The 25,868-nt window shown below is 43.8% G+C and overlaps 1 protein-coding gene across 1 annotated transcript in view; it reads right to left on the bottom strand.

Moving 5' to 3' along the window:
- WDFY3 (WD repeat and FYVE domain containing 3) overlaps positions 1 to 25,868 on the bottom strand; it is a 274,276-nt gene that overhangs the window by 40,051 nt on the left and 208,357 nt on the right. Inside the window, 12 exon segments of the mRNA XM_021101795.1 lie at positions 322 to 442; positions 2,313 to 2,461; positions 5,411 to 5,574; positions 8,016 to 8,184; positions 10,439 to 10,492; positions 16,536 to 16,763; positions 18,422 to 18,499; positions 19,535 to 19,692; positions 20,730 to 20,912; positions 22,592 to 22,701; positions 23,973 to 24,202; positions 25,198 to 25,358. Coding sequence (XP_020957454.1) covers positions 322 to 442; positions 2,313 to 2,461; positions 5,411 to 5,574; positions 8,016 to 8,184; positions 10,439 to 10,492; positions 16,536 to 16,763; positions 18,422 to 18,499; positions 19,535 to 19,692; positions 20,730 to 20,912; positions 22,592 to 22,701; positions 23,973 to 24,202; positions 25,198 to 25,358 — 1,805 coding nt within the window.

Here is a 25,868-nt window from a genome sequence, read left to right as displayed (position 1 = left end):
ATTTGTTTCTAAAATCTTTAACAGGAAAATAGTAAAATAATTATAAAATCATAATTTTATACATTTACAGTAAGGATGCAATTTTTATATTGAAAGTATGACATAAATTTGAATAGCTATCGGGAAAGATGGATAACAAAGATTCCACTCAAAGTTTGAGGCTGCGATTTGAAAAAAAGGGAGAGATGATGTATTATATACACCAATGCATCCATGTGACACGAGTCTGCCTGGTATACACCCAATCTCAGGAGTAAGCTAAGAAATACAGTGTGAATAAAGACAGACGACAAAGCGCTGACCACCACTCAGCCAGCCCACCTGCAGCAGATAACGCCGCTTATGCACTTCTTTGATGTCTTCATATGCAAAAATGCTGCACGTTCTCTTGAGCTGACTGGGGCCCTGCCTGGCTCCTCTGGGGATGATCGGCTCATGCATACTACAGGAAGCAGAGAGAGAAAGGAGACAACAGAACACAGCAAGAGATAAATCACTGTTCAACCGAAGCATCTGTTATTTTCACAGGTGATGTGGAACAGGGAACAATATATCAGGAAACTTCGTTCAAAAAAAAAAAAATCTTCATGAGAATAATTTGTTTGCTACTCCACATACTAGAAACCCTCTTTGGTGACTATAACTTAAAAAGCAATATTCTTGCGGTCAGGGCTAATCTATCAGGCACAGGTCTATATACTATCAGTGCCTAGGCCTACATACTTTTAGGGGTCTAAGAGATTTTTTTTTTTTTTTTTTTTTTTTTTAAGGGCCTCACGAGCAGCATATACAAATTCCCAGGCTAGGGGTCGAATCAGAGCTGCAGCTTGTGGCCTACATCACGGCCAAAGCAATTCAGGACTGAGCCGTATCTGTAACCTACATCACAGCTCACGGCAATGCCAGGACCCTGACCCACTGAACGAGGACAGGGATCAAACCCCACATCCTCATGGATGCTAGTTGGATTTGCTACTGCTGTGCCATAACGGGAGCTCCCAGGGGCCAAGAAAATGTTTTAATACATAATATGGATATATTCATCTTTAAACCAACACAGTCACAAAACATAGCTTAAATTTTTTTTTGGTGGAGGAAGAAGCCCACAGAAGTCATAGTATGGCCCTGGCTGCTGCTGAAAGTAATTATCTGAAATATCTCCTAGGAGTCCCGTGGTGGCTCAGTGGTTAATGAATGCGACCAGCATCCATGAGGATGCAGGCTCCATCCCGGGCCTTGCTCAGTGGGCTAAGGGTGTGGAGTTGCCCTGAGCTGTGGTGTAGGTGGCAGGTGCGGATCAGATCCGGTGTTGCTCTGGCTGTGGTGGAGGCTGGCAGCTGTAGCTCCAACTGGACCCCTAGCCTGGGAACCTCCATGTGCCTCAGGGGCGGCCCTAGAAAAGACAAAAAAGAACTCTCTCCTAGGAATGCACTACAGAGACCATGTCCACATTTAAACTGTATGTTAGATTTCCAAAACACTAAAGGGAGAAAAGAGCAGGCTGATTTTCTGAGCCTTGAGCTTTTCATCTTCCTTCAAGCTTTGCCTGCCTCTGGGCTTTCCTTAACCCACTATCATGTCCACCTCGAGACTGGCAGAAGCCAAGGCAGGCGGATAAACTCAGTTAATTCCTGCCTGAGTTTCAGTCACGGCGCTTCTGGGGCACTCAGAGGATGTGGTCACTGACATGTGATATCGTACAGCTGCCTGCATTTTCTCTACAACTGTGTTTGTACTGAAATTGGAAAAAAGTAAACAGTAATTCAGAATAACTGCATAAAGATTATAAAACAAAGAACTTGAGGTCTAGTGCTATGAATGCATAGCAGTAAATTTTGTTTAACTTTCATTTTGATAAATAAGGTAGATTTTCCCCTTACACCTTGAAATAACAATTACTCTTGTGACTAGCTAATGATGGATACACCCAAACTGGGCGATAACCTTAATGAAAACACAATTTTTGCATTTAAGAAAAAATTACATAAGTACATTGTTTTCTAAAAATAGCTGTATTGGAGTTCCTGTTGTGGCTCAGCGGAAACAAATCTGACTAGTATCCATGAGGACACAGCTTCGATCCCTGGCATCATTCAGTGGGTTAAGGATCCAGCACTGCCATGAGCTGTGGTGTAGGTTGCAGATGAGGCTCAGATCCTGAGTTGCTGTGGCTGTGGTGTAGGCCAGGGGCTACAGTTCCGATTCGACCCCTAACCTGGGAACCTCCATATGCCATAGGTGTGGCCCTAAAAAGACAAAAAATAAAAAAATAAAAACAGCTGTATTCTGAGTCTCTTCATTTATTTACTTACTTTGGAGGTAAGGTTTCAATATCTCTTATTTCCCTGGTTGCTGTCATTGTAAATCCATCGATCACATAAAAATGCTCTTTACCAAACAGAAGCAGCCCCTCACTGGTATCCAGGCCCTGGACTCGAGCACAGCGGTACATGTGTTGGATCTGTAAAGAAAACCATAAACATTTATTAATATCATTTTTAAAATGGCAAGCATTTTTTTATATAAATGAAGCAAAATGTTTTTAAACATGGATTTTATGGGCAAATAAGATTTTACCAAGGTGTCAGTCTGTGATGGCATCCCTTGAGCAAAGCATATTAAAATGAATAGCCAAGAGAGTTCCCGTTGTGGCTCAGGGGGTTAAGAACCCAACATAGTGTCCATGAGGATGCGGGTTCGATCCCTGGCCTCGCTCAGTGGGTTAAGGATCAGGCGTTGCTGCAAACTGTGTCACAGGTCACAGCTGTGGCTCAAATCCTGTGTTGCTGTGGTTTCGGCATAGGCTGGCAACTATAGCTCCAATTTGACCCCTGCCTGAGGAACTTCCATATGCCGCAGGGGCGGCCATAAAAAGAAAAAAAAAAAAAAAAAAGAATAGCCCAGATTCCAGTCTGATTTGCAGTTGACTTCAGAAAAAGGAAGCAACTCATATCCATCCACCCCATCCATTTCTCCTAGTAGGCACTGAGTACTCACTCTGGGCCAGGCATGTGTGTACTGGGCTCTACGGTCAATGAACAAGTTAGACAGGGAAACAGACAGACAAACAAGCTTTGCAGGAAAGGGAGCTGAGGCTCGCCTGAGCAGTGTGCCCTTGGCCAGGCGGGGCGGTACGGAGCGCAAAGGGCCTGCAGAGCCTGACAGTCCTGAGTGAATTCTCAGCTCTGTCACCTAACTAGAGACCTGGTCACATTTCTTAATGGCTCTGGGCTCCCATGGCTTCATGTAAATTTCAAATCTACTTCACTGGCTTATTGTGAGAATGCGTGATATCGTGAGAATTATGTACAAAGTCAGGTTGGGAACTGCTGGCTGTCTTCTCCTGCACATGGCTTACTTTCTTCTTTTTCCATAACAACCTCTGGAAACTGGAGCTGGGGACTTTGTCTCTATTCACTGCCTGCTGGATCCTGCCTGCCCGGCAGACTGCTGTGCCATTGTAAAAAGCCAAACTTGGCAGAGGCTGTGTTTTCCTCATACACGGAAGGAGTCGCTAAATCGCTCACTGTCAGCACTGTTTTCTTTCCAACAGGCAGGAGGCTAGTTCTTAGTAAAAATTCTTTCTTGCTTACACTCGGTTCAACATGAGTCAAGGAAAAAATATCAGCAACTAGATCAGAGTCAAACAAAATGTCAAATAAATGTCAGTCTCAATACATTTCCTGCACTATTCAAACTTAGAGCAATTAGAGGAAAAACTGTACTCATGAAATTAAAAGTTTAAAAAAGGGCAGCATTAGAAAATGGATTGTCTAAAATATGCATAGATAAGTGAATTTTCATCACATCTGAACTACTTCAATAATAAAAATGTAACTATAATGGAAAAAACAAAAATCATAAAATAAAAAATAATGAAAATGTAGACTGTTACAGGAAAAATACTGACATACTTTTAAAATAACTCTATTTTAAGTATAATTTACATACAGAAAAAAACTTTGTTAAGTGCACAGCTGATGAATTTTCAAATGCTTAAAATTGATGCAACCAGCACTCAGATCAAGAAATGGGACAATCCTAAGACCCCAGAAGCCTCTCTTTTACTTCATATCTAATGTACTTTTAATAGTTATACGACTTTTTAACGTTTTTATTCAAGATTAGACAGGCCACATACTTGAACAAACTGAAAAAAACTAAACCCTAGGAGTTCCCATCGTGGCTCAGCAGTAACAAATCCAACTAGTATCCATGAGGATGCGTGTTCGATCCCTGGCCTCACTCAGTGGGTTAAGGATCCGGTGTTGCAGTGAGCTATGGTGTAGGTCACAGATGCAGCTCGGGTCCCGAGTTGCTGTGGCTGTGGTGTAGGCCGGCGGTTGCAGCTCCGATTAGACCCCTAGCCTGGGAATTTCCACATGCTGCAGGTGTGGCCCTAAAAGGAACCACCACCACAAAATGAAACCCTAATTTCTAGTTACTATTTCTTAGTGGGTAAGATTTCAAGGGCTATACCAAGATCTAATATGAGGCAAAAACAACCTTTGGCAAAGTGACACGACAAGTTCAATCCCTTCATTCCTTTATCCCTTTATTTATTCAACTAGTCACGCCTTCATTTGAGGTTTACAGGGTGGCTGAAACTGTGTAAGGCCCTGAGACCGAAACAAGAAACAGTGCCTGCCTATGAAAGCTCCCCGGGAGAAGAGACAGACACGGGAATAAGTAATTATAACAAGATAAAATGAGTGATCACGTAAGGCTTTACGAACGTCCGTCCAGAGGAGGGTTCCAGCTAAGTCTGAGCTGGCAAGACAGCGAAGGAGGCCCTGTGTGTGAGTGCGGAGGCCAGCCAGACACATGAGGCTGTGGGTGGGCATCGCGGGGACACACGTCAGGCCAAGGAGGGAGAGAGGAGCATCCGGGCAGAGACACCCTGAGGGCGGCGCGGAGGGAGTGGCAGGCAGGGCGCACAGGGCTGCGGGGGGCGCGGGGAGGCGGGATCGCGAGCTTGGAGGGCGGGCGGGGTGTCGGGGTCGAGCGGGGCGGGAAGGCGAGGAGACGTCGGGAAGGAGGGAGAAGAGGCCGCAGAGGGCGGCGCAGCCCCGGCGGAGGCCGCTCGGGCCGGTCCGGGAATGACGGAGGCGGAGCGAGAAGCACAAGCGCACCGGCCTGCACGGGCTCTGGACAAGGGTTTGGAACAGAATTAGGACACGAGCGGCAGCCCAACAAAGGGCGTCGACAGCTCGTGCAGGATCCGACGGACGCTCACGCTGCTCAGCGCGCTCAGAGGGCAGGAAGCGCTGCCCACAAGGGACCCGAGCACGGACCCCGCAGGCACCGGGCTCCGGCACTTACCTCTGGCCATCGGAGGAGCACCCTTCGCCCAGTCTCGTAAAAGGGCAACCAAGCCCTTCGCCCAACCCTCCCGCCCGCAGGCCCGCACCTTCTCGCCGTCCTCGAGCAGGCGCAGCAGCGTGGCGTTGTCCGTCTTCTCCTCCTCCTCCATGGAGCTGCCCTCGGCCACCTGGTCCTGGAGCTGCTCCTGCGTCTCCTCGTCGCCCCCGTCAGGCGCAGAGCGAGACCGTTTGAGAGGCGGCTTCACCAGTCCTGCAGGGGAGGAGCCAAGAGGGCCATGCGGCTTCGTGGGGGCCTTTCGGGGAGCAGGTTCCTCTCCACGAAGTCCTGGGGAGGCAGCACAGGCTCCAGAGGAGCAGCCGCGACCCGGAGTATTACTGCTGCCTCTGAACCTCGTTTCTTACCTAGGCAACCGGGACTAGGACACGACCGACCTGGGTCGCGGGGAAGATTGCTGGGGGCCTAAATGAGGGAATTCCTGTAGAGTGCTTAGCATCACGCGTAATGATTCTGATTTCCCAGTCGGTGTCGAGAGGATGATGAATAAATGGAGAGCTTAGCAGAATGAATGGTAAGAGGGGCTGGTGCCGATGGACAGGGGTCCTTGAGGGGTACCGGCGACACATGGTCCATCATTATCAGCAACAAAAATAAGGACAGCAAGTTACACACATGGTTCTAAGAGATCTCACCTACCTGGAGGCCCACCAGGACTTGCCAAAACTCATTTTACAAATGGCAGTAGAGCCATTCATATATGAATGAATTTGATTAAATTATCAGGTCATAAAGAATGAGAACACAATTCTTTTTAATACAGGGCCAGGTAATTTAATTTGCCAAATAAGTTAACATTTTATTGCCTATGTTTTGATAATTTTATTACTAAACAAAGAAGGCGAAATGAAAATCAGCTGATGAGGCACTGACATCCCAAAGTGTAGGAAGCACTCCCAAGAAACTCTAACACTCCCATGTACTGTAACAGTCTTGAATGGTACCCACAAAGTATTGTTAAAGCTACCATATAGTTGCTCTAGGAGTGTTGGGAAAACCTGCTAGTCACCTTGTTAGGATCCTATCCTTTGAACACAAGTTATCAAAGGGTCTGCTTTGCCTTGGGGAGGACCTTATTTTGCCCTGTGAAAGAGTATACTAAATAAGCAAGAAAAATCTAGTCTCGCTGAGAACAACCACAAGGGAAGGGCTTATAGCTACTTTATTTTTAGTGCGATGAACCAAAGCCTCCAACTCTCCATCTAGCCTAACACCTTGTATAGCAGAGCAGTAACACCAGTATCGGTGGTGTTGGCTCAGTTAGAGAGGAGGAACACGAGGCCAAGAAAAGTCAAATGCCAGTGACCCAAACACAACTCATCACAAACTCTATGAACTGTGTACCTTGGTTATAGCCAGTAAACACAGCTTTGGACCCATGTCAATAACTCTGCTGGTGCAGGGTCAAGAAATGAGAAGCGTGAAAACTCTTTTCTATTACTAAACATCTCAGGAACTCTATGGACACGTCAGATCGATTATGAAGTGTTTATCATTCATAGTCGTCGCGAGAGGGAACAGGGGTAACAGCAGAAACTGATCAAACTCGTAGGGAGTGTTTTTGTTGACATGGTCACACACTATTAGGTTTTCAGTCACAGGATCTGAAAATAATTTTTAATGTACAGTTCTTAATTTACATTCTAGGGCTTTATCTATGGAATAGGGCCGAGACTTCTGAGTTTATGGTAAGTTAGAGGCTTAAAAAATTAAAACAATGGATTGATTTACTTATTCAATAGTGAACGAATCCTCATTTTGTGCTAGGCATGTGCCAAAATCTATAAAGGGAGAAGAGAAATCATCTCTGCCTCTGAGAAACTTAGAATTTAAGGGGGAAAAATGCAGCGAAAGGAATCACTGAAACTGCTCTAAGAGATATAAGCCAAGTGCTATTGGGGGACAGGGGAGCTGGACAAGGCCTCAGAGGACAGTCTGGTATCTTCAAGACTGGGCAGCTCCAGATCATGGAGAAACTGGAGAAGGGGCTGAGGGAATACATAGGGAGCAAGGGAACAAAAATTGGAATTTGCAACCACTTCGCCATCGTAAGCATGTTTCACTAAGCTCCTAGGGTACAGCTTTGGGCCAATCTGTCTTAACTCACAGGAAGAAAGACCATTATTTCTCAGTGATGGATAACATGCACTAATGACACATTTAACAGGTCTTTTAATTTTGCAAATATTTATCAGAAAGGACCTTAACTTCAAATCTGAGGCGCCGCTCAGAATCCTGCAAGGTACAGTTAAAAAACCATCAGGCCAATGGGCGCCTTACACTCCGCTGTGTAAAGGAATGAAAGACAAGCCCGTCTCTTTAGTTCTGATATAGAATCAGCCTCTAAGAAGGGAAGATGGTAAATATGCCTGGTTTCTCTTAAGGTTGATTCTTACAGTTGCTAATCTTTCCATATAAATTCACGTTGAAGGAATACTCCTAATGGTTTTTTAATTTTAACTTTTAAAAAATTTAAACTTTTTCTTAGGGCTGCACCTATGGTATATGGAAGTTCCTTGGGCCAGGAGTTGAACTGGAGCTGCAGCTGAGGCCTACGCCACAGCCACAGCAACGCTGGATCTGAGGTGCATCCGCGACGGACGGTTTTTTCATTAAACTCAGAGAGGAAGGCTGACCTTTGACTTTGGCAATCGTATCTTCGCCATGCTCTGGTTCTTGCTGGGTAGCTTCACCTTCGGAACTCTCTACAATGGCATCTTGGACAATGGCTGGGTTGCCGGAGGCTAGTCGCATGTAGTATTCTTTACTGTCATAACTTATGGCCCTTCTGTACCGAGCAGGTTTCTACGAAACAGCAAAAGCAAAGAATTCAGATACTTTTATCTTCAAGAACTCACAGACTGTACTTACACACAGTTAAGTCCACAGAGTTTGGGGTTAAGCTTCTCTACTTTTAAACTGCACTGATTTTTAAAAGACATATCTAAAACAACAATATTAGCAGTTTTGTTCTTCCTGAAAAAAGAAGTGAACCACCTTTAGTCAACGTTTTCGTGTTAGTACCGTAGAGCGTCACTGGTGTAAGAGGACAGTAGAGAGGACGCGCAAGGTCAGAAAGCATCAAGTTGCAAGGCGCTGTCTAGTTTGGGAAGAGCCTGGAACTCTGCTCCTGCCTCAAGGAAAGTAAACAGGTATCTAGTTTGGGAAGAGCCTGGAACTCTGCTCCTGCCTCAAGGAAAGTAAACAGGTGTCTAGTTTGGGAAGAGCCTGGAATTCTGCTCCTCTCCCAAAGGGCCATACATCCAGTTGGAATTACCCATGCGAGTTATTTGGAAGCAGAGACCCAGAACGGCCCTGTTCCTGCCCATATTCCCGGGCCTCCCTGGCACTCTGGAAATGGCCTAAACCTTTGAGTCCTGATCCCACACGGAATCAACCAGCTTCAGGCCAGATAACACTGCTGGGCAGGCCTGCTACTCCGAGCTGGTGTTTCTGACTGGCTATAACGTATCCTTGTTATTTGTTGTGTAAACGAATATGATCTAAAAACTTACTGAGGAATAGAGAACATACATGTAAGCCCATTTTGAAAGAGAAATTAATTACCTAGAAATATTAGAAGAGATTTAACTTCATGGTCTAAAAAGCATTTCCTTTTTAGAATAATTAATATTTATCCTAAAACCAGGTTGATTCTCCAAAGGACTCAAACCCTTTTCTTCTTAAAACCATAGACAATGAAAAATTAAGGTCTAAAATTTCCTTCAAAAATGTAAAACACCACAGGGAAAAGCTTCTAGTATACAAGTCCCTTGACAAGAATTAGATCCAGACCTTGAATTAACAATTAGAAAAAGACAAGTGCCTGAAACACTTTGAAGCCTTCCCTTTCTAAGCATTATCTTAACTCTCCTTTCTTATGAATAACGATATCTAATTGAAAATACTCCATCAGCCTAACCTAAGAAGTTAATATGTTTTGTCTACAATAATGCTTATTTCGAATAAGATTTAAAAAAATATTTTTCAACTAAAGTGGAAACAAGTGTCCAACTGGTTGAAATGTTTAAACCAAAATACTGAACCAATTTTGAGATGAAAAGATGCCTAACTCAAGCCACCATTAGCCCTCCTTTAACTTTCGGTACAGAGTCAGGGAATGAAGAATGATGTGCAGCAGAAGAAATATACTGTACAACACAGAGATGTGCTGAAATGATGTAGAATAATATCACAGTTACGAAAGGGCCAGTCTGATGAGCACATACTGATACTGCGATACTTTTGAAATGAAAGCAAGGTGGTAACTTTTGTACTATAACAAGTCTCCACATGAGGTATAAAAATTATCAACTCAAAATTGTTCATTTTTTAAAAAAATGAAAGCATGGTTAGTGATGGGCAAGACGATGATTAATAGATGTGGACCAAAATCTATTGCTGATTTTGCAACCAACTTAAATTTGGAACTGTGGGCATTTTCCCTTGAATATTTTGAGGTATAGTGCTGTGTTCTAGAGAACCACATTTTTAAACTGAATTATATACTGAATCTTTCTGGGAAAAGTAAACAATCACAACAACTTAAACTAATTAAAATAAATTACAATTGTGTTTTAAAAAGTGATGATACACTCTCAGTTTCCATTTAGCGCCTTCTGCTTGGAAAAAGTAATTTTAAAAGAGGACAAGTTTGCAATCGCCAAATATACAGACTGTCTAGAGGAGTCAAAGGAGTAATTGAAAACACGTTGATGAGTCTGGCTGCCCATTACCAGCATGCCTTGGGACTTGTTAGTTTGCGTGTGAAGCGGTGTGCTTTCCCGGGAGAGAGTGAACCCTCAGCCTGTTAGTGAGCAGCATACAGGTGCCAGACGGCTATCAGAACCAAGCCGAGACTAGGGCAGCTCCCAGCGTGAAGGCGACTAACCTTTCAACTCTAAGGACTTAACACAAACAACAAATTCAACGTCCATCCTTTGGGTTAGTCTAGCCTACCATGCACTAAAACAAACCAAGACAAAACAAACAAACAAAAATTTAAAAAAAAACATAACTGCAAGTATTTGGCATTCTGTTACGGTAATTTGTGTTTTACCTTTTGAGGAATGATATCATCGGGTGTCTCAGGCTGTTTACTTGGGACCTCAGACTGAAAACAGGGTATTAAGTATAGACACATCAGAAAAAAAACAACAAACAACACAAAAATAAAATATTCTTGAGGACTATATGAAATATGGAGAATTCACACTACTTGAAATAATCACCTAGCATCCTGGGATTATTTTCTCAATGATCAAAAGTAGTTTTCAAGTAAAATTTAACTACACCAAAATTCTCAAGGCTACCAGGCAGGACGAACTTAAAAATCAGACAGAATTTCAGCCCAGGCTGCAGTGGCAGGGATGATTTACAGGCGTCTCTCTATACAGCTTCGAAATACAAAAACAAAAACAAAAACAAAAAACCAGAAAAGCGGCTAGAAGCTAAGGCTAGCTGTTACAGTCCACCTACCTTTTACTGTGTTTATCCCTAGATCTGGTTTGTAACAGAAGCAACTGGTTTAAGCGATTACCTACAATATCCCCCACTGCAGAAATCACTAAGGGCTGGTCAGTGAAAAGGCATCTTCCCCTAAAAGCCCAAGGACCCATCTCCTTTGCCGCCTCCACAGCTATGACCCTTGAGAGGCTAAAAGCAGAAGGGAGCCTGGACCGTCAGCCTCCAAACCCAAAGTTTTTGGAAAAAAGTCCTTTCAAAGTATTAGGTAGTGGCTCTCTGTTTTATTTTCAGAATAAAACCTGATTAACAAGAAGGCAGTTTCTGCTGAGCAGGACTGTGGGGCTTATGCGTGTAAACACACAGACGGCTAGAGAGAGGCTACAGCAGACGCAAGAGGCGTTCCAATTTTCCTCCTTCTAATGGTTCATACCTGGAGATGACTTCTGGTCCTCTTCCCCTACACCAAATGTGCGCAGGCAAAATGCCTTCACACACGTTCGCTTCCTCTGGCAAGACTAACGCTGAACGACTGGGCATACTTTCACATGCTTCCCATGGTCTTAGTAAACCTCCCCCCTTAAAAGATGCTTTTAAGAGCATACTTGGTGTACTGAAAGATAATCTGGAAAATATACAACCATGTTCTCAATCTTGGTAAAGGTTTGGATTACACGAGTATATGTTACATGTGGGGTTGAAGCTCACTGAATGGTACATTTCAGATCTATATATTTCAATGCACGTAACATTTACAACAAGAGAGAATTATGAACAGGTTTGTTTAGGGGTGAACGGTCTGGATTCTGCAACTTACTCCGAAATTAATTAAAAAAACAAGATGGATCACTGGGTAGAAATGTGATAAACCAATATGGCAGATGGATCAAATACTGTTTTCAAACCCAATTCTGCTATGCACCACGCACCCCCGTCAGAATGGGGGCAGGGGGTGACAGGCACATGTTTGCAGTTTCCTTGTGGCATCTGGCATCAGCGCTGGTTTAAAACATGTTTGCTCACTGAGCCACTGACTGACTGAGGTTCTTATTTTATTAAAAGGCACAGCATTCAATAGCAAAGATAAATGTTATACTAATAATTTTAGTACTGTCACAGCTCTCTTTAAAAATTTTTATAATGTTTATAGAGAAGTTTAAAAATTTTCAAAGTCAGAATTTCTAGAAAATAATTTTATAGTTCCTTTACTACCAATTTTTCTATACTGCTGGCAGTGGAATTTCCTGAATTATATAAAAATATATGTGGAGGCAGCCACATTGGACTTCCTTAACTAGAAAAGGAATTTCATGTTAAGCTGTTGACCCTTCTGCCCCAAGCAGCTCAACATTAACAGGGAAACAGCGAAGTTTTTACAATGATATTTGCAAAGAACAGCAAATTTGTTTGAGATTATGATTTTGTGAAAATATGGGGATTACAGAATGAAAACCTAGTGTTAGTATTTAAATGTCATTTTTTAAAAGGAAAAATACGGAATTTTATTGTCCTTCCTAAGAATCAGAGTAGTGAGTCAACTGCTTAAACGACTAGACTTTGTATTTTCATCATATTCCAGGTTCACATCTTAATATTTGTAATTCATATCACCACAGAAAATACAGAATTACGGTGCAATGCAGTAGAGCTATTCTAGCTTTGAAAATTATCTGCCAAGGAAAGAACTGTGCAAAAAGGATACATTATTTTTATGTGGGAAGAGAGAATTTTCCACATATGCACAACTTTTCTTGGGACAAAAATAATTACTACAGTTATTCTCATTCAAATACTTTTAGCTGATAAACTTTCAAAGTTTTTAAGTCTGTGACAAGTGAACACTTAAGTATGTTCTACATTTTACAGACATCTAATTTAAAAATCCAAAAATAAAGTTCAAAACATAATAATAGGTAAGTTACTTTTTGATACAGTACGCAGCTTTATCCAGGTTTAAGAAACAAAACTTTAATGACCAAAGAAATAATCACTTGCTTCATTTCTAATACATCAAAGATTTTAAATAAGAAAAAAAAATATATATATATATATATTTTGTCATTTCTAGGGCCGCTCCCTCGGCATATGGAGGTTCCCAGGCTAGGGGCCCAATCGGAGCTGTAGCCACCGGCCTACGCCAGAGCCACAGCAACGCGGGATCCGAGCCACGTCTGCGACCTACGCTACAGCTCACGGCAACGCTGGATCCTTGACCCACGGAGCAAGGCCAGTGATCGAATCCGCAACCTCAAGGTTCCTAGTCGGATTTGTTAACCACTGCGCCACGATGGGAACTCTAAGAAAATAATTTTTAAATCATCACTGTATTTGTTCAGCTCAAGGAACTGGACTAAAAATTTAAATGTTACTTAAAACAATAATTGTTCTTAATAAGACAAAGTTCAAATCATTTGTCTCTACTCCGGGGAAAACCTGTTTTACCTTTCAAGAGACTTCAAATGCAATTTGTAGGTTGCACCTGTTAAACCTGACGTGCCAGTTGTATCACAAAAAGTACTGTGCACATGGGTGCACAGAAGCCATGGGTTTATGGAGCTGAACGGGAGGTTCTGACTCTAACTCTGGGAGGCAACATTTAATACAGTTCAAAGCAGGGAGGGTTTACTGTGCAGTTAATGAAACTTACGGCTCAACACCCCTCACCTCCCATCCTTTTAAAAGCTTGGCAGAGGGGCCCTAGTAATCTTGTATTCATAATTTTATATTCTTTTTCGTACAGAGCCTTCTTCAAGTTATATACACTTCACACCCTATAAAACAAGACTCTACTTCTTTTAGGTAGAAAAATAACTAGGAACATTCGGTAAGAATGCTGAAGGAGAGGCACTGGATAACCTCTAACTTAGGAAGAAAGTATTGGAAAGTCCATTTGGTCAACATTCATTAAGTTCTAGATACTCTTTAACCTTAGAGAGACAAAACCTGGTATATTGCTTTCTGTCTGGAAGAACTTCAGTTTACGGAAAATGTCTCCAAACTACCAGAGATGGAAGCCTTTTCTTTTGCAAGAGTCTGAGGAGCTGTCAGCCTAAACTCATTGTATCTCACTCCACCAGCTGTGACCTCAAAGGGCTTCCTTAACTTTTCTAGGCTTCTATGCCTCATCTGTGAAACGGGGATAATGATAAAATTACGCTTCAGAGGGCTGGTGTGAGGCAAGAGCGAAACTGCAAGCAAACAGCTCTGCAGAGCACCGAGCTCACTGTGCTTTGTGAGGATCTGTTCTTCTTTTTAAATATCCAAACAGAAGTTAGAGGGACGGCAGTAGCTTCTCCTCTGTGGAATTTTCTTGGCTGTCAACATTGCCAGCCTGCATATTTCATAAAATAAAAGAGGACGTTTAGTGGCATTTCAAATTTTCCAAAGATTTTGAGCTAGAACACCAAAATCATTATTCATTCAGAAAACGTCCATTACTCCCTGACTTCTGTGTGAACTAAGCAGCATGAATTCCACAATGTGCAACTGTCTCCCCTTCCCACATGCTTTTTCCTTTTTTGCAAAGGTATCTCCAACGTTTCTCGATTGCCTTGTATTTCCCAATAAGCAACCCATCTGGTACATACTTCCATATGGTGCAGACTTATTTCTGAGACTATCTGTTTAGATTTCACAGGCTGGTGAACTCCTTTGCTCAGGTAAAATGCCAGTGATACTAAGGTAGTAAGTGTGAACTCCAAATAGGTTATTTTGTTTTTATCTGATACAGAACTTCAAATATACTTTGTAAAACAAGCGACACTGTTACAAAGAAGGAAAGGAGTAGATACCATGAAAAAAAATACTATGGTTATGTAACTCAAAAAGTATATGCCTTAGTTAAAAATAGTGAATGGTCACATATCCAGGAGGGCATATTCATTTTTTATTTCCATATTTTTTGAAGGGATTCATTTTGAATGAGCATTGACTCAATAAGAAATAGTTTACCAAACTGCTACAGGCTTAAATTCTCATGTAGTTATTTATTTGGGGAAAACAGATGAAGAATTAGAGATTGCTGGTTTGTGCTAACAAGCACAGGTGCTATTAAAAGGCTTAAAAATACAAGCAGATTTTTTTTCCCCACATTGTGTGCTAGTATTAGAAATTATAGCGCTTTAAGTTACAACTTTACCAAATATGGCATTCTATTTTTTTCTTTTTTCTTTTTATGACCATACCTGTAGCATATGGAAGTTCCCAGGCTAGGGCTTGAATCAGAGCTGCAGCTGCCCGCCTACACCACGGCCATGGCAACGCCAGATCCAAGCTGCATCTGTGACCTATGCCATAAGTGCGGCATCGATGGATCCTTAAGCCACTGAGTGAGGCCAGGGATCGAACCCACATCCTCACACAGACAATGCCGGTCCTTAATCTGCTGAGCCACAACGGGAACTCCAAACACAGCATTCTTAACAGAATGGAATAGCTTTGAGAAACGCAAGCTTTAGGAAGCTCTCTTTAAAAATCTTAAATGACTATTAGCATATCTAAGATCTGTATTCTAAGTTAGCATCGGGACAAATGTGGAGTCAGTTAGAAATGTGGAGCCAGGGTTCTGGCAGAGAGAAAAAGAGGCACTGGAACAATTCACACTGTCTCATGTTATAGGATCCGAACTACTTACGAGAAGACCCAAGGGCCAAGTCTTCTTTTCAAACCTATCTACAATTGTTGAGGGAGTCATCCTGAACTCAAGAATGTGAAAGCATCTGAACCATAAAGAGCTTCCCTTCTTAAATCTGTAATGACTTTATTGAGGAAACTGTATTTCTCAAATGTAAAAAACATGATTCCTGGAGTTCCCGTCAAGGCGCAGCGGAAACGAATCCGACTAGGAACCATGAGGTTGCGGGTTCCATCCCTGGCCTCGCTCATTGGGTTAAGGATCCAGTGTTGCCATAAGCTGTGGGGTAGGTCGCAGATGCGGCTCGGATCCTGCGTTGCTGTGGCTCTGGCGTAGGCTGGTGGCCACAGCTCCGAGTCGACCCCTAGCCTGGGAAGCTCCATATGCTGCAGGTGCGGCCCTAAAAAGACAAAAGACAAAAAAACAAACAAAAAACAAACAAACAAAACCTGATTCCTGGATTAGTATCAGCTTAGACAAAATTTTCCTGGTCATGTGCAAAAGTCTGAATGCAGGCTCTGGGAATAAAAAGGAACTGAAGGGCATTTGTTTTTTTTTAAACCCATGGAACCAGGGATGAAGTTTCTCCACATAGTTGGGACGATCCGACCCTCAGCCTGTGATTCTTACTATTCCTTAGCCGTGCTCTCTATTTCTTCAAAGAATATGCTGGGGGCGAATATTTTACGTACATAGTATTTATTGTGTGCCAGACACTACTAATTTTAATTCATCCTCCTGATAGCTTCTGAGAGGGAACAGTTCTCTTCTCCGTTTTAGTCATACAGGAGCCAGGACCTGAAGAAGTTCAAGTGGCCGTGCTGGGGAAGGGGCCAGGAAGCTTTCGAACCTGGCAGCCTGGCCCCGGGGGTGGGATCTAAACCACTTCCCTACGACGCCTCCCTGCGGCAGCTCTTCCCTCCACCGCCCCTATCTGGCCATCATCCGCTTGACACAGTTCACAGAATCTTCTCCATCGCAACTGACCTGATAAGGGAACCCACAAAAAAGAAGGGCACCTTGGCAGCGCCGTGACAAACGCGGAGCTTTGGGCACTCACCGCCACGTTGGTCTCCTGCTCCGTTTCCGGCACGTAAGGGTAGTGGTTATAAAACATGTCATTTCGCACCATTTTCTTCCTCATTCTGCAGGGCCCTTCCGTCATCTCCAACATCCATTTGTCCAGATGCGAACCGATGGGGGGGCCCCACAAGCCCCGCTCCCGCAGCAGCTCATACTCGATCTGGCACCACTCCTCCGTCACGTACTTCAGGGCGTTTTGCTGACGCTAAGGGGAGGGGGTCCAGGGTGGTTTTCAAGCAAAAGCAGGAGCCACGGTTAAAAGTCCACAAATAACTTAAAACCACGTTATATTTGGAAAGAAAAACCAGTCTGTATCATTTCAATCCATCTTATAAAAGCAAAATTATACTTATTTGTGGTTAAAGGAAGCTGCTGATTTTGTGAGAAGGGGGGGCTTCAGCGATGGCCCAGGGGATTATTTTAGCACCAAGTACATGGAAGATGTGTACAGACCGGAGCGTTGAGAGAACCTATAACGCAGACTTAGGAAGGATGGCACTATTTCTCATGAAATACACTGAAATGATCACTCTGGTGTGAGTTAATAAACAGAGTAGCTTAAGGATGACCCCACCCCCGAAACTGTACAACAGCTACTAGAACATGCATAAAAGAAGACCCAGAAAGCCAGATCAAGAAATCCTGCCAGCACACTAGATTCCTGGTAATCTCTGTAATCTTCCAATAATTTTAGGTAAAGAACATAAACATGAAGCTCTGATAGGAAACTCAACATTCATATGAAAACAAAAACCATTTTTAATCGGCTGCCAGGAGAGATCCAAACCACTTTACTTCAACGGAAATTTATGACTTGGAATAACTTGCTTTGTCAAATGTCAAAATATGTAACATTCAATAGTAGATGCTTATAAGTAGCTTATCGAACGATTCACAGAATACAAATATACTAGGGTTTTTTTTTTTTTTTGTCTTTTTAGGGCTGCGCTGGCAGCATACGGAGGTTCCCAGGCTAGGGGTCAAATCGGAGCTACAGCTGCCAGCCTACACCACAGCCACAGCAACCGGGTATCCAAGCCGTGTCTGCAACTTACACCACAGCTTAAGGCAATGCTGGATCCTTAACCCACTGAGCAAGGCCAGGGATCGAACCCACATCCTCATGGATACTGGCTGGGCCGCAATGGGAACTCCGCAAATAGAGAAGGTAAGTCTAAGAAAAAAGATCTCTTTATGCAACGAACACTAATGATTACTTACTGAAGCAGTAATCTTGCTATTAACATGATACCATAATAATAGCACGTCTGTGTTCCTGGCAGGATGGAATTCCCTGTCACAACTAAGTATCTAGTATTATGCCATAAATATCAGCAGCTGATCCTTCAGCAATCTTTAATAGAGCTAACCCAGCTGCCCTGGAAATAAAATATCTAGGATAAATTGTTGAGTAATCATGAATTCACCAAGGGGATTCTACGGAATTTATTTCTTAGTGACAAAATCACCAAGTACTTGTAATAAATAATAACTTTATCTTTCAATTTTTTAGAATTTTAAGAGACTTCTCAAGACTTTTCACAGCCTCCTTGTTAAGTCTGAGAAGGCGCTTCCTGATAGTTTGATTTTTATTGACAGTGAATGTCACGAGGTTCAGTGGTGCTGCTCTCCGGTCCATCACCTTTTTTTTGTCTTTTCTAGGGCCTCTAGGAAAGTCTCATTTTTCTGCCTTAAAACCAAGGGCCAAAGTAGCTGCCAGCAGGGATAATTAAGAACATCCCCTGACGCTGAATGCAGCTCAGCCCCTGGTCCTTAAGAGCGGAGGGAAGACAGACAGCGGGGAAGGTGGCTTTTCTTCCTCAGGAATGCAACACAAGCCGTTACTATGGTTATGAGTCTTACCTCCTGATATTCCTTATACTGCGTGTCTACCAAGTCACGAACAACTGCGATGTGTGTAAACATCCACTGAGAAATCTCCTAACAATGGGTGGAAAAAGAGGCTTAATATTTCATGGATTCCCTGGAAAAAACGTTAACTAGCCTTAAAATAATTCCCCACCATTAGTTAAAATTCTACTAAAGGCATCAAGACAATGACCAAAAAAACAAACACCCTGCATTACACGCTGCATCTGATGGGGCTTATGTGATGGACACAGAGCCATATACCCCCTCCCCTGGGGCCCACTTCGAGGAAGGGCTTCACTGCCACAGCTGCCGGGGTGCTGTTCGCACTACGGGACCACCTCGGTGGCAGAGAGCTGCTGGGCACCACATACCCCACACCACGTGGGGCACGAGCAGACTCAGACACTGCACCTTGGGAAAGGTCACCTCTGGTGGGTCATTTTAGCACTGAAGCTCCACTTGGGCCAGCTGGGCCTGCCGCGCGGCCTGCACTGTGCCTGACCCTTGCCCGGGACCAGTCCTACTTCCTTCGTCTCTGTCCACAAATGTCAAGGGCACCCCTCAAAAACCCGCTCAGAGGGTGCTTCCTGGAGACCTGGCCCAGGAATGACTCATACCCATGGTTCTCTCCCAGACCCTCTGCTGCCACTAAGATTCTGGGAGGACAAGACAGCATAAGAGGAAGATTAACGCTGGGGGCAGACGAGTTAAAAAAAAAAAAAATCAGTCACAGGTACAGATGACAAAATTATAAAAAAATAAAAGCCATGTTGTCTGCTATTGCTTTAAAATTTATACATATATATATTCAACTATTAATAACAAAATTACTGAAGGTTTGGAAAATTGGGAAAAAACTGCATAGTCTGATCATACATCAGTAACCGTATCTCATCTTATGTCCAGTTATGAAATGGACATACATACACAACACTCATAATGCAATTGCTACGTAAGGTGATAGAAGGTCCCACAATCTGCCTTACTTCTCTCTCTTTTCTAAAACCAAAACGCAGAAAAGTTCCACTTCAAATCATATCAACACCACAACTAAACCTTGAAATACGAATTGCTCGTGTATCACCAAGGACCCCAACAACGCACCTGGGTGGAAAGGCTGTGCTTGTGAAGCCCACTTTCCTTCCGATTCCTTCTCGATCCGGTTAACTTGGAAAGACCAAAGCCACTGCTGACACGGGACAATTTGGACTGTGTGGTGGGCGCTAAAGCTTCTCCCCGACTTATACATTTCTTCTCATGGGCTACAAAGTTAAAATTAGAGTCTTTTATGACTTCTCTGTGTTTTTATCAGCCCTGCTTTTAATACGTTTGCATCATGGTGACAAACCACAGTTCTGGAGTTATCAAAAGCAGCTTACATTACAGGTGCAGATGCTCTTTCAGACCCGGCCTGTACTTCCCGGTGACCCTGTCTAAGGACAGCTGCTTGGAATTGTTAACTAGTTGAACTTACGTTTGCTTGAAACCTCGCAGCTCAGCCATAACATTTGAACTGTGATCAGTTTCTCTGTTAATAATAATTCATACTCCCTCTCCTGAAAATCTCTGGTGTTCTGGGTACTTTGCAATTTAGAATGTATTAAATTTTAAAAAGGTGATATGGCAGATACTGCATGGAATACCACCAGGGGATTGAGGGCAATAAACTATAATTAATAATATGATAATTCATATTTCTGCAGCAAAATGGGTGAATTTTCTTTTGTTTTGTTTCGCTTTTTAGGGTTGTGCCTGTGGCATATGGAAGCTCCCAGGCTGGGGGTCTAATCAGAGCTGCAGCTGCCGGGCTACACCACAGCCACAGCAACGCCAGATCCAGGTATTGAACCCACATCCTCATGGATACTTCAGGTACATAACAGCTGTGCCACAACGGGAGCTCCCTGAATATTCATACCTAGTAGAATAAATGAAAGTAGGTTAGGTTTTGCTGCCAAACACCACCTTGGCTTTTCGGGGCTTTTTGAATTTTCTAATTACAGAAAGGGGCATGGACTCATGGCCAAATGGTCACCCTACTAAAACTGTGTGCAGTGTAACATTTTCCAAGCTCATGGATGCTGGATGTGTAAGACAACTGGTATTGTTTCTTTATAAATCTAAGAAAAAAGCCCAGTCTCAGCGTAACTGTTCTAGAATGGGCTATAGGATATTGATTTTCACGTCTACTGCTATCATACCATCCTTTGGGGAGAGTTTTAACTTCCGGTCTAAAGTGCACCCACATGACAGCCACGTGTACGTCTCTCGGCCACGTGATCTCTGCAGACTTTCTTACCCAGATGATTCTGCCAGCACTTCAGACTAGCTTCTTCAATGAGCGGCCTTGCTATAGCTATGTCCACATGGCCTCTTTCGTTCACAGGGAGAGTGACTTTGAAAATCTCCTCCAAGACTTGCTTCTTACTATGAATCAATTCAGTCCAAACTCTGTTGACAGCTTTTATGAGAAGTTGACGCCCTAGGAAATGAAAAAAAAAAAAAAAGGCAGCCAAGCAAAAAGGATATAAAGGTAGTTAGCATTGTTTTTTCCTATTTTATATCTAAGAATTTCAATTCAGATAGTACTTAATTGTCCAAAAAATGCTTCATCTCATATCCAGCTCAGTTAAAACAAAAAAAGCATTATTCAGATAACCAAAAATGTGGTTGGCAAATTTAAAAATCTTTATTTTCAAGCAAAAAGACTGCATCTTTATAAAACTGGAAGTTACATACACATTCCATTGTCTACCTTCTTCTATATAAGAAAAGAACTTACTCCATATGTAAAAGTAAATCTTAGATCTAAATATTTAGGGTAACATCACTTGATCTTAGCCAAAAGTCCGGGAAGTGATTTGAGGCTACATTCACCCATAAGTTGGTTGTTGCCGAATAATAATAATAATAATAATAATAATGTGCAAAAAGGAAAGAAATAAGTATTTTTATTTATTTATTTATTTATTTATTTATTTATTGTCTTTTTGCTATTTCTTGGGCCGCTCTCGCGGCATGTGGAGGTTCCCAGGCTAGGGATTGAATCGGAGCTGTAGCCACCAGCCTACGCCAGAGCCACAGCAACGCGGGATCCGAGCCGCGTCTGCAACCTACACCACAGCTCACGGCAACGCCGGATCGTTAACCCACTGAGCAAGGGCAGGGATGGAACCTGCAACCTCATGGTTCCTAGTCGGATTCGTCAACCACTGCGCCACGACGGGAACTCCAGAAATAAGTATTTTTAGAGTTTTTACTGTTAAATTCCATCTTGCTTTGGACTCCTTGTGAATTTTCCTGACTCCTGCCTAGACCAGTCCATCTCTAGCAAACATTAGAATAACAGATTGCTGGACTTGACCGCTGCCCCCTCCCACCGAGGGCCTGAGTGGGTCTGAGGGGGCCAGAGAATCTGCTCTTCTAACAAGCTTCCCAATGATGCTGATGTTACTAGTCTGAGCACCTCACTTTGAGAACCGAAATTTTAGACTGTTTGTTCTTCAGGGGCTGAAAATAATCACTGTGTCCTCCATGTCTGAGTTCAGGAAGTGTTAGTGAAAAGAGAGAGCAAATTAACGCTTAAATGAATGAAAGGACGAGTGCTGGACCTACGAAGGATAAAGTCCTATGCAAAACTACTCTACTACACTGCTGGAGAGACAAACCTTACTGCAGTGATCAAATATCTTCTACTGAATAATGATGGAGACGAGAAGTCCATCCACTCAAAGACTTACTGCACAACACTTACAAAACTAGTGGGAAAACTAGACTGAAGAAGAAGAAAAGAGAGTAAAACGGCAGTGCCGACACTCTGTCTCCAGCGCTATCGCCTCTGCTGTGACTGGCCTACCCCGACCAAGAGGCAGCTCTTTCCTGCACTACTGCTCCTCGCCCAACGTGTCATCGAGTCTCCCGGTGTTCGTTGTGATGTCACATCGAGGGCAAGCACTATCCGTGGCGAGGGGTTTACCCACCCCGACACGGGGGATGTACAGCTAGCACATCGGCACATACTGCTGGGCATACTGGTCGTGAGGTGTGCCCGATAGGGCGATGGGTCGGTCAACGCTGGCACTTTCTGAAGTCAGTTTTTTTGGCTGTACCGTAAAAATCGGAAACGAGGGGGGCGACAGGGGACAACGTGGACCTAAGTACCTTCGCTGATGTCCTGGCTGTAGGCGCCGTCCGGTTCGATGTCGGAGGGGATCATGATGTGCCAGGTGGTCATGCGGGCTTCTGCTTCCAGGCCAAACCCATCCACGTTGCTGAAAAATTCCAGTCAGGTTTAAACGACAGGAAGGAAATGACTGCCGCTGAAACCCGCGAGGACTAGGGGCTACGCTGCCGACACAAGGGACTGCTGGCTCTACCGGAAAGTTCCGAGAGTGGCAGGCAGGCATCTGGCAGCCGCACAAAACAGACCTTCTAATTTATCAGGACCATGCCGTTTTAAGGGGTGATTCCCCAAACCCACTTGGCGAAATGTAATTAAACTCAACCACAGCCTTAGGATGAGCATCTTACTCTTCAAAACGCTTTTTGAGCGCACTCAACGTTTTCACGTAAAGAACAGAAACGGTCCATTGACGCACATTTTCTTCCTGTGCCTGTGCCCGTCCGCGCCGCTCTCCACCCTCTGCTCCGCTGCAGTGAAACGCCTGCTTGTCCCACGTGTGCCACTCTCCTTGGGCCTCTGGGCAGTCCAGGGAGGGCCCTTCCTTCCCCCTTTCTCTTTGGAGGATTAGCCTCCTCCTGGCCAGGGCCAAGGCACCGTGTTTCTGGCCGAGCGCTTAGCACCCGACTGGGCTTGGCTTCGCTGCAGGCCCTCCCTGAGACGGCTTGTTCCGGGACTTGCCACCGGGTCTTTCCTGCTCAGTCCCCCCCAGTCCCTAATTCAATGCCTGGCCCCCGGCGGACACCAAAGGCATACGTGGCAAAGCAATCCATGGAAAAATACTGAGTCTACCCACGTGACATATACCGTTGCATTTATTTATCGCACTCTTATCTTTTTACCCCCTTAACCTCTAACGATGTGTACTGAATTTACTTTTGAAGAAATTCTTTTTAAAATTATAGATGTGACATGTGATTAACAAAAATTTGGAGTTCCCGTTGCGGCGCAGCAGGACCAAATCTGACTAGGAACCTGAGGTTGTGGGGTTGATTCCTGGCCTCATTCAGTGGGTTAGAGATGTGGCATTACCGTGAGCTGTGGCATAGGTCCCAGAGGCGGCTCGGATCCTGTGTGGCTATGGCTGTGGCACAGGCTGCAGCTGTAGCTCTGATTTGATCCCTAGCCTGGAAACTTCCATCTGCCGTGGATGCGGCCCTAAAAAGCAAAACATTTTAAAGACAGAGAAAAGCAAAGGAAAATCATTATTATACTGCTAAAACGTCCTTCACCTTCTCATGACGTTGTAAACAGCACTGAGATGAAAGGAAAAAGAAAGGGTACAACTAAAAAAAGTAGAATAAAGAGAAAAAAAATCTTAAAGACAAATTCAAGGTGGCACGTTGAAGCTGAAAGCGTTACCTTCCAACGTGCAGGTTAATGAGGCAGTGAGCCAGACAGCTAATGAACTCCTGGTCATGGTTCCCCGGGCCCAGGATCAAGTTCCGGTTTACAGTCAGGACCCTGAGCGAGTCCAGGAGAGCTACTTGCTGTGGCACGGTTTTGTGTGCCCGCGAAAACTGGTACAGGATGGTCCTGTTGAGGCAGTGATAAACCGCGTCCAGGGGCAGTCCCTGTGATCTTCTTTTTGACTAAAGACACGAGAGACACTTTGTTTAGGCAAGTGGACCAAAGAGAAGGAAAAAGATCTGCCTGTCGCTCACACATGGCCATTTGTTAGTTTCACTCTGCGGCAGAGGCCACGCTAAGCACCGAGGTGCTCAGCTCAAACACGAAGCTCTTGCTCCTGTGAGGTTCCGAACCCAAGAGACACCTACGTGTCGAGCAAGGGCAGGGGCAGAGCAGCCCCCCGAGACACGAGCAAGGCCACCAGGGTGGGCCCCGCCCCCGCGAGTTTCGCTAGGGGGTTGGTCTCTGCTCACAAGCGCTTCCAAAGACCTACCCAAAATGCTATAAACAAAACAAACAAAAAACTCCTGACATTCTTGCTTCATCTCCTCACTTGAGAACTTTTCTCTTTGGCTTAAATACAAATTTAGCCTTAAAGCATTCTTGGGTAACACGAAAGAGCCTCTGTACCATATGCTAACTACACGCAGTAGCGGGTTTCCTATTTCTACTTCGTGTTAAGATGAATCACTTGTGCCAAACCAGGCAAAGGTACCACAAACATGCACTGAGATGACATCTTCGAAGCAACGAGAACTACCATGACTTGGTAAGGACGCAAGGACGAGACGAGGCCATTCTTTGAATATCTGTTCTTATGCCTGCAAACCTTTACACGCGGGTGCCTGGTACCGAAAACCCTGTTGACTCCTAGGAACTTAAGGTCTTTAAGCCAAAAGGAAGCGCTCCAGCTATGTGGGCAGCAAAGAGCAGTACCAGTGGGCAGGGCCGTGAGCGCCCACAGCCAGAATGGGGAGCTTTCTGCGCTGGACACCCTGGCAGAGGCACGGGTGAGGCTGCAGGCCTACATGTCTTACTTCTAACGCCGTGAGCTTTGTATTAAAGGTCAACACTCATTTTCGTTTTAGTTACACTTATTTCCAATAATTTGGACACCTCAGGCAACGTTTTTCAACAGGAAAACATGTACGCTACAACCAATAAGACAATGGATTACCTGTGCGATTAGTTGAATTATAAAATCTATAAGAAGTTTAGATTCTTTGTTGAACATGCCTTGCCAAAGCTTGTCCACCACGCGTTGCGTGAAATAAAACACATTGTTCACCAGTACCTGGTAGCTTCCTCCACTGGTGATGGGCAGAGAGGCATCTTCCCCTAAATTCCAGCAGGAAAAAAAAGGATCTAAGAAAACTGACAGCAACCAGCCCAAGACCAGGCTCAGGCAAAATGAGCACAATTTCTACAATTAGAAATAAGAGCATTAGCTCTTAGGTGCCACTTTAAGCCAAATGCTGTCTATGGCCAGAGGTCTTGATTCATGTTGGAAGAAATCATTTCTGAAGCACAACAGTGTACGGATTGAGACTGTGGAGTCTCTTGTTGACTTAAGACAGTCAGTACGAGCAAACAGTTCTTCGGCTTTAACTGTCACTGACAGATGATGTCCCTTTGACAAGAGAAATGAAGTCAGTTTATTAGCTGTAAACTGATTCTGTGTAACGGATAAAGGGCAAAACAAACCATCAAGCAAAAGTCTCTATTTTTGAGCACCATGAATAGTTAACTGTCTATTTAAGAACAACAAATACAGGCAGAAGAAAGGTTCAGAAGAACTGTGAAAAATAAAGTTCAATCGGGGTGGTGGCCCAAGGGGGACCTCTTGCC

Source organism: Sus scrofa, chromosome 8 (assembly GCF_000003025.6).
Source record: "Sus scrofa isolate TJ Tabasco breed Duroc chromosome 8, Sscrofa11.1, whole genome shotgun sequence".
Classification (NCBI taxonomy): domain Eukaryota; kingdom Metazoa; phylum Chordata; class Mammalia; order Artiodactyla; family Suidae; genus Sus; species Sus scrofa.
This window is presented reverse-complemented; position numbering and strand designations above follow the sequence as displayed.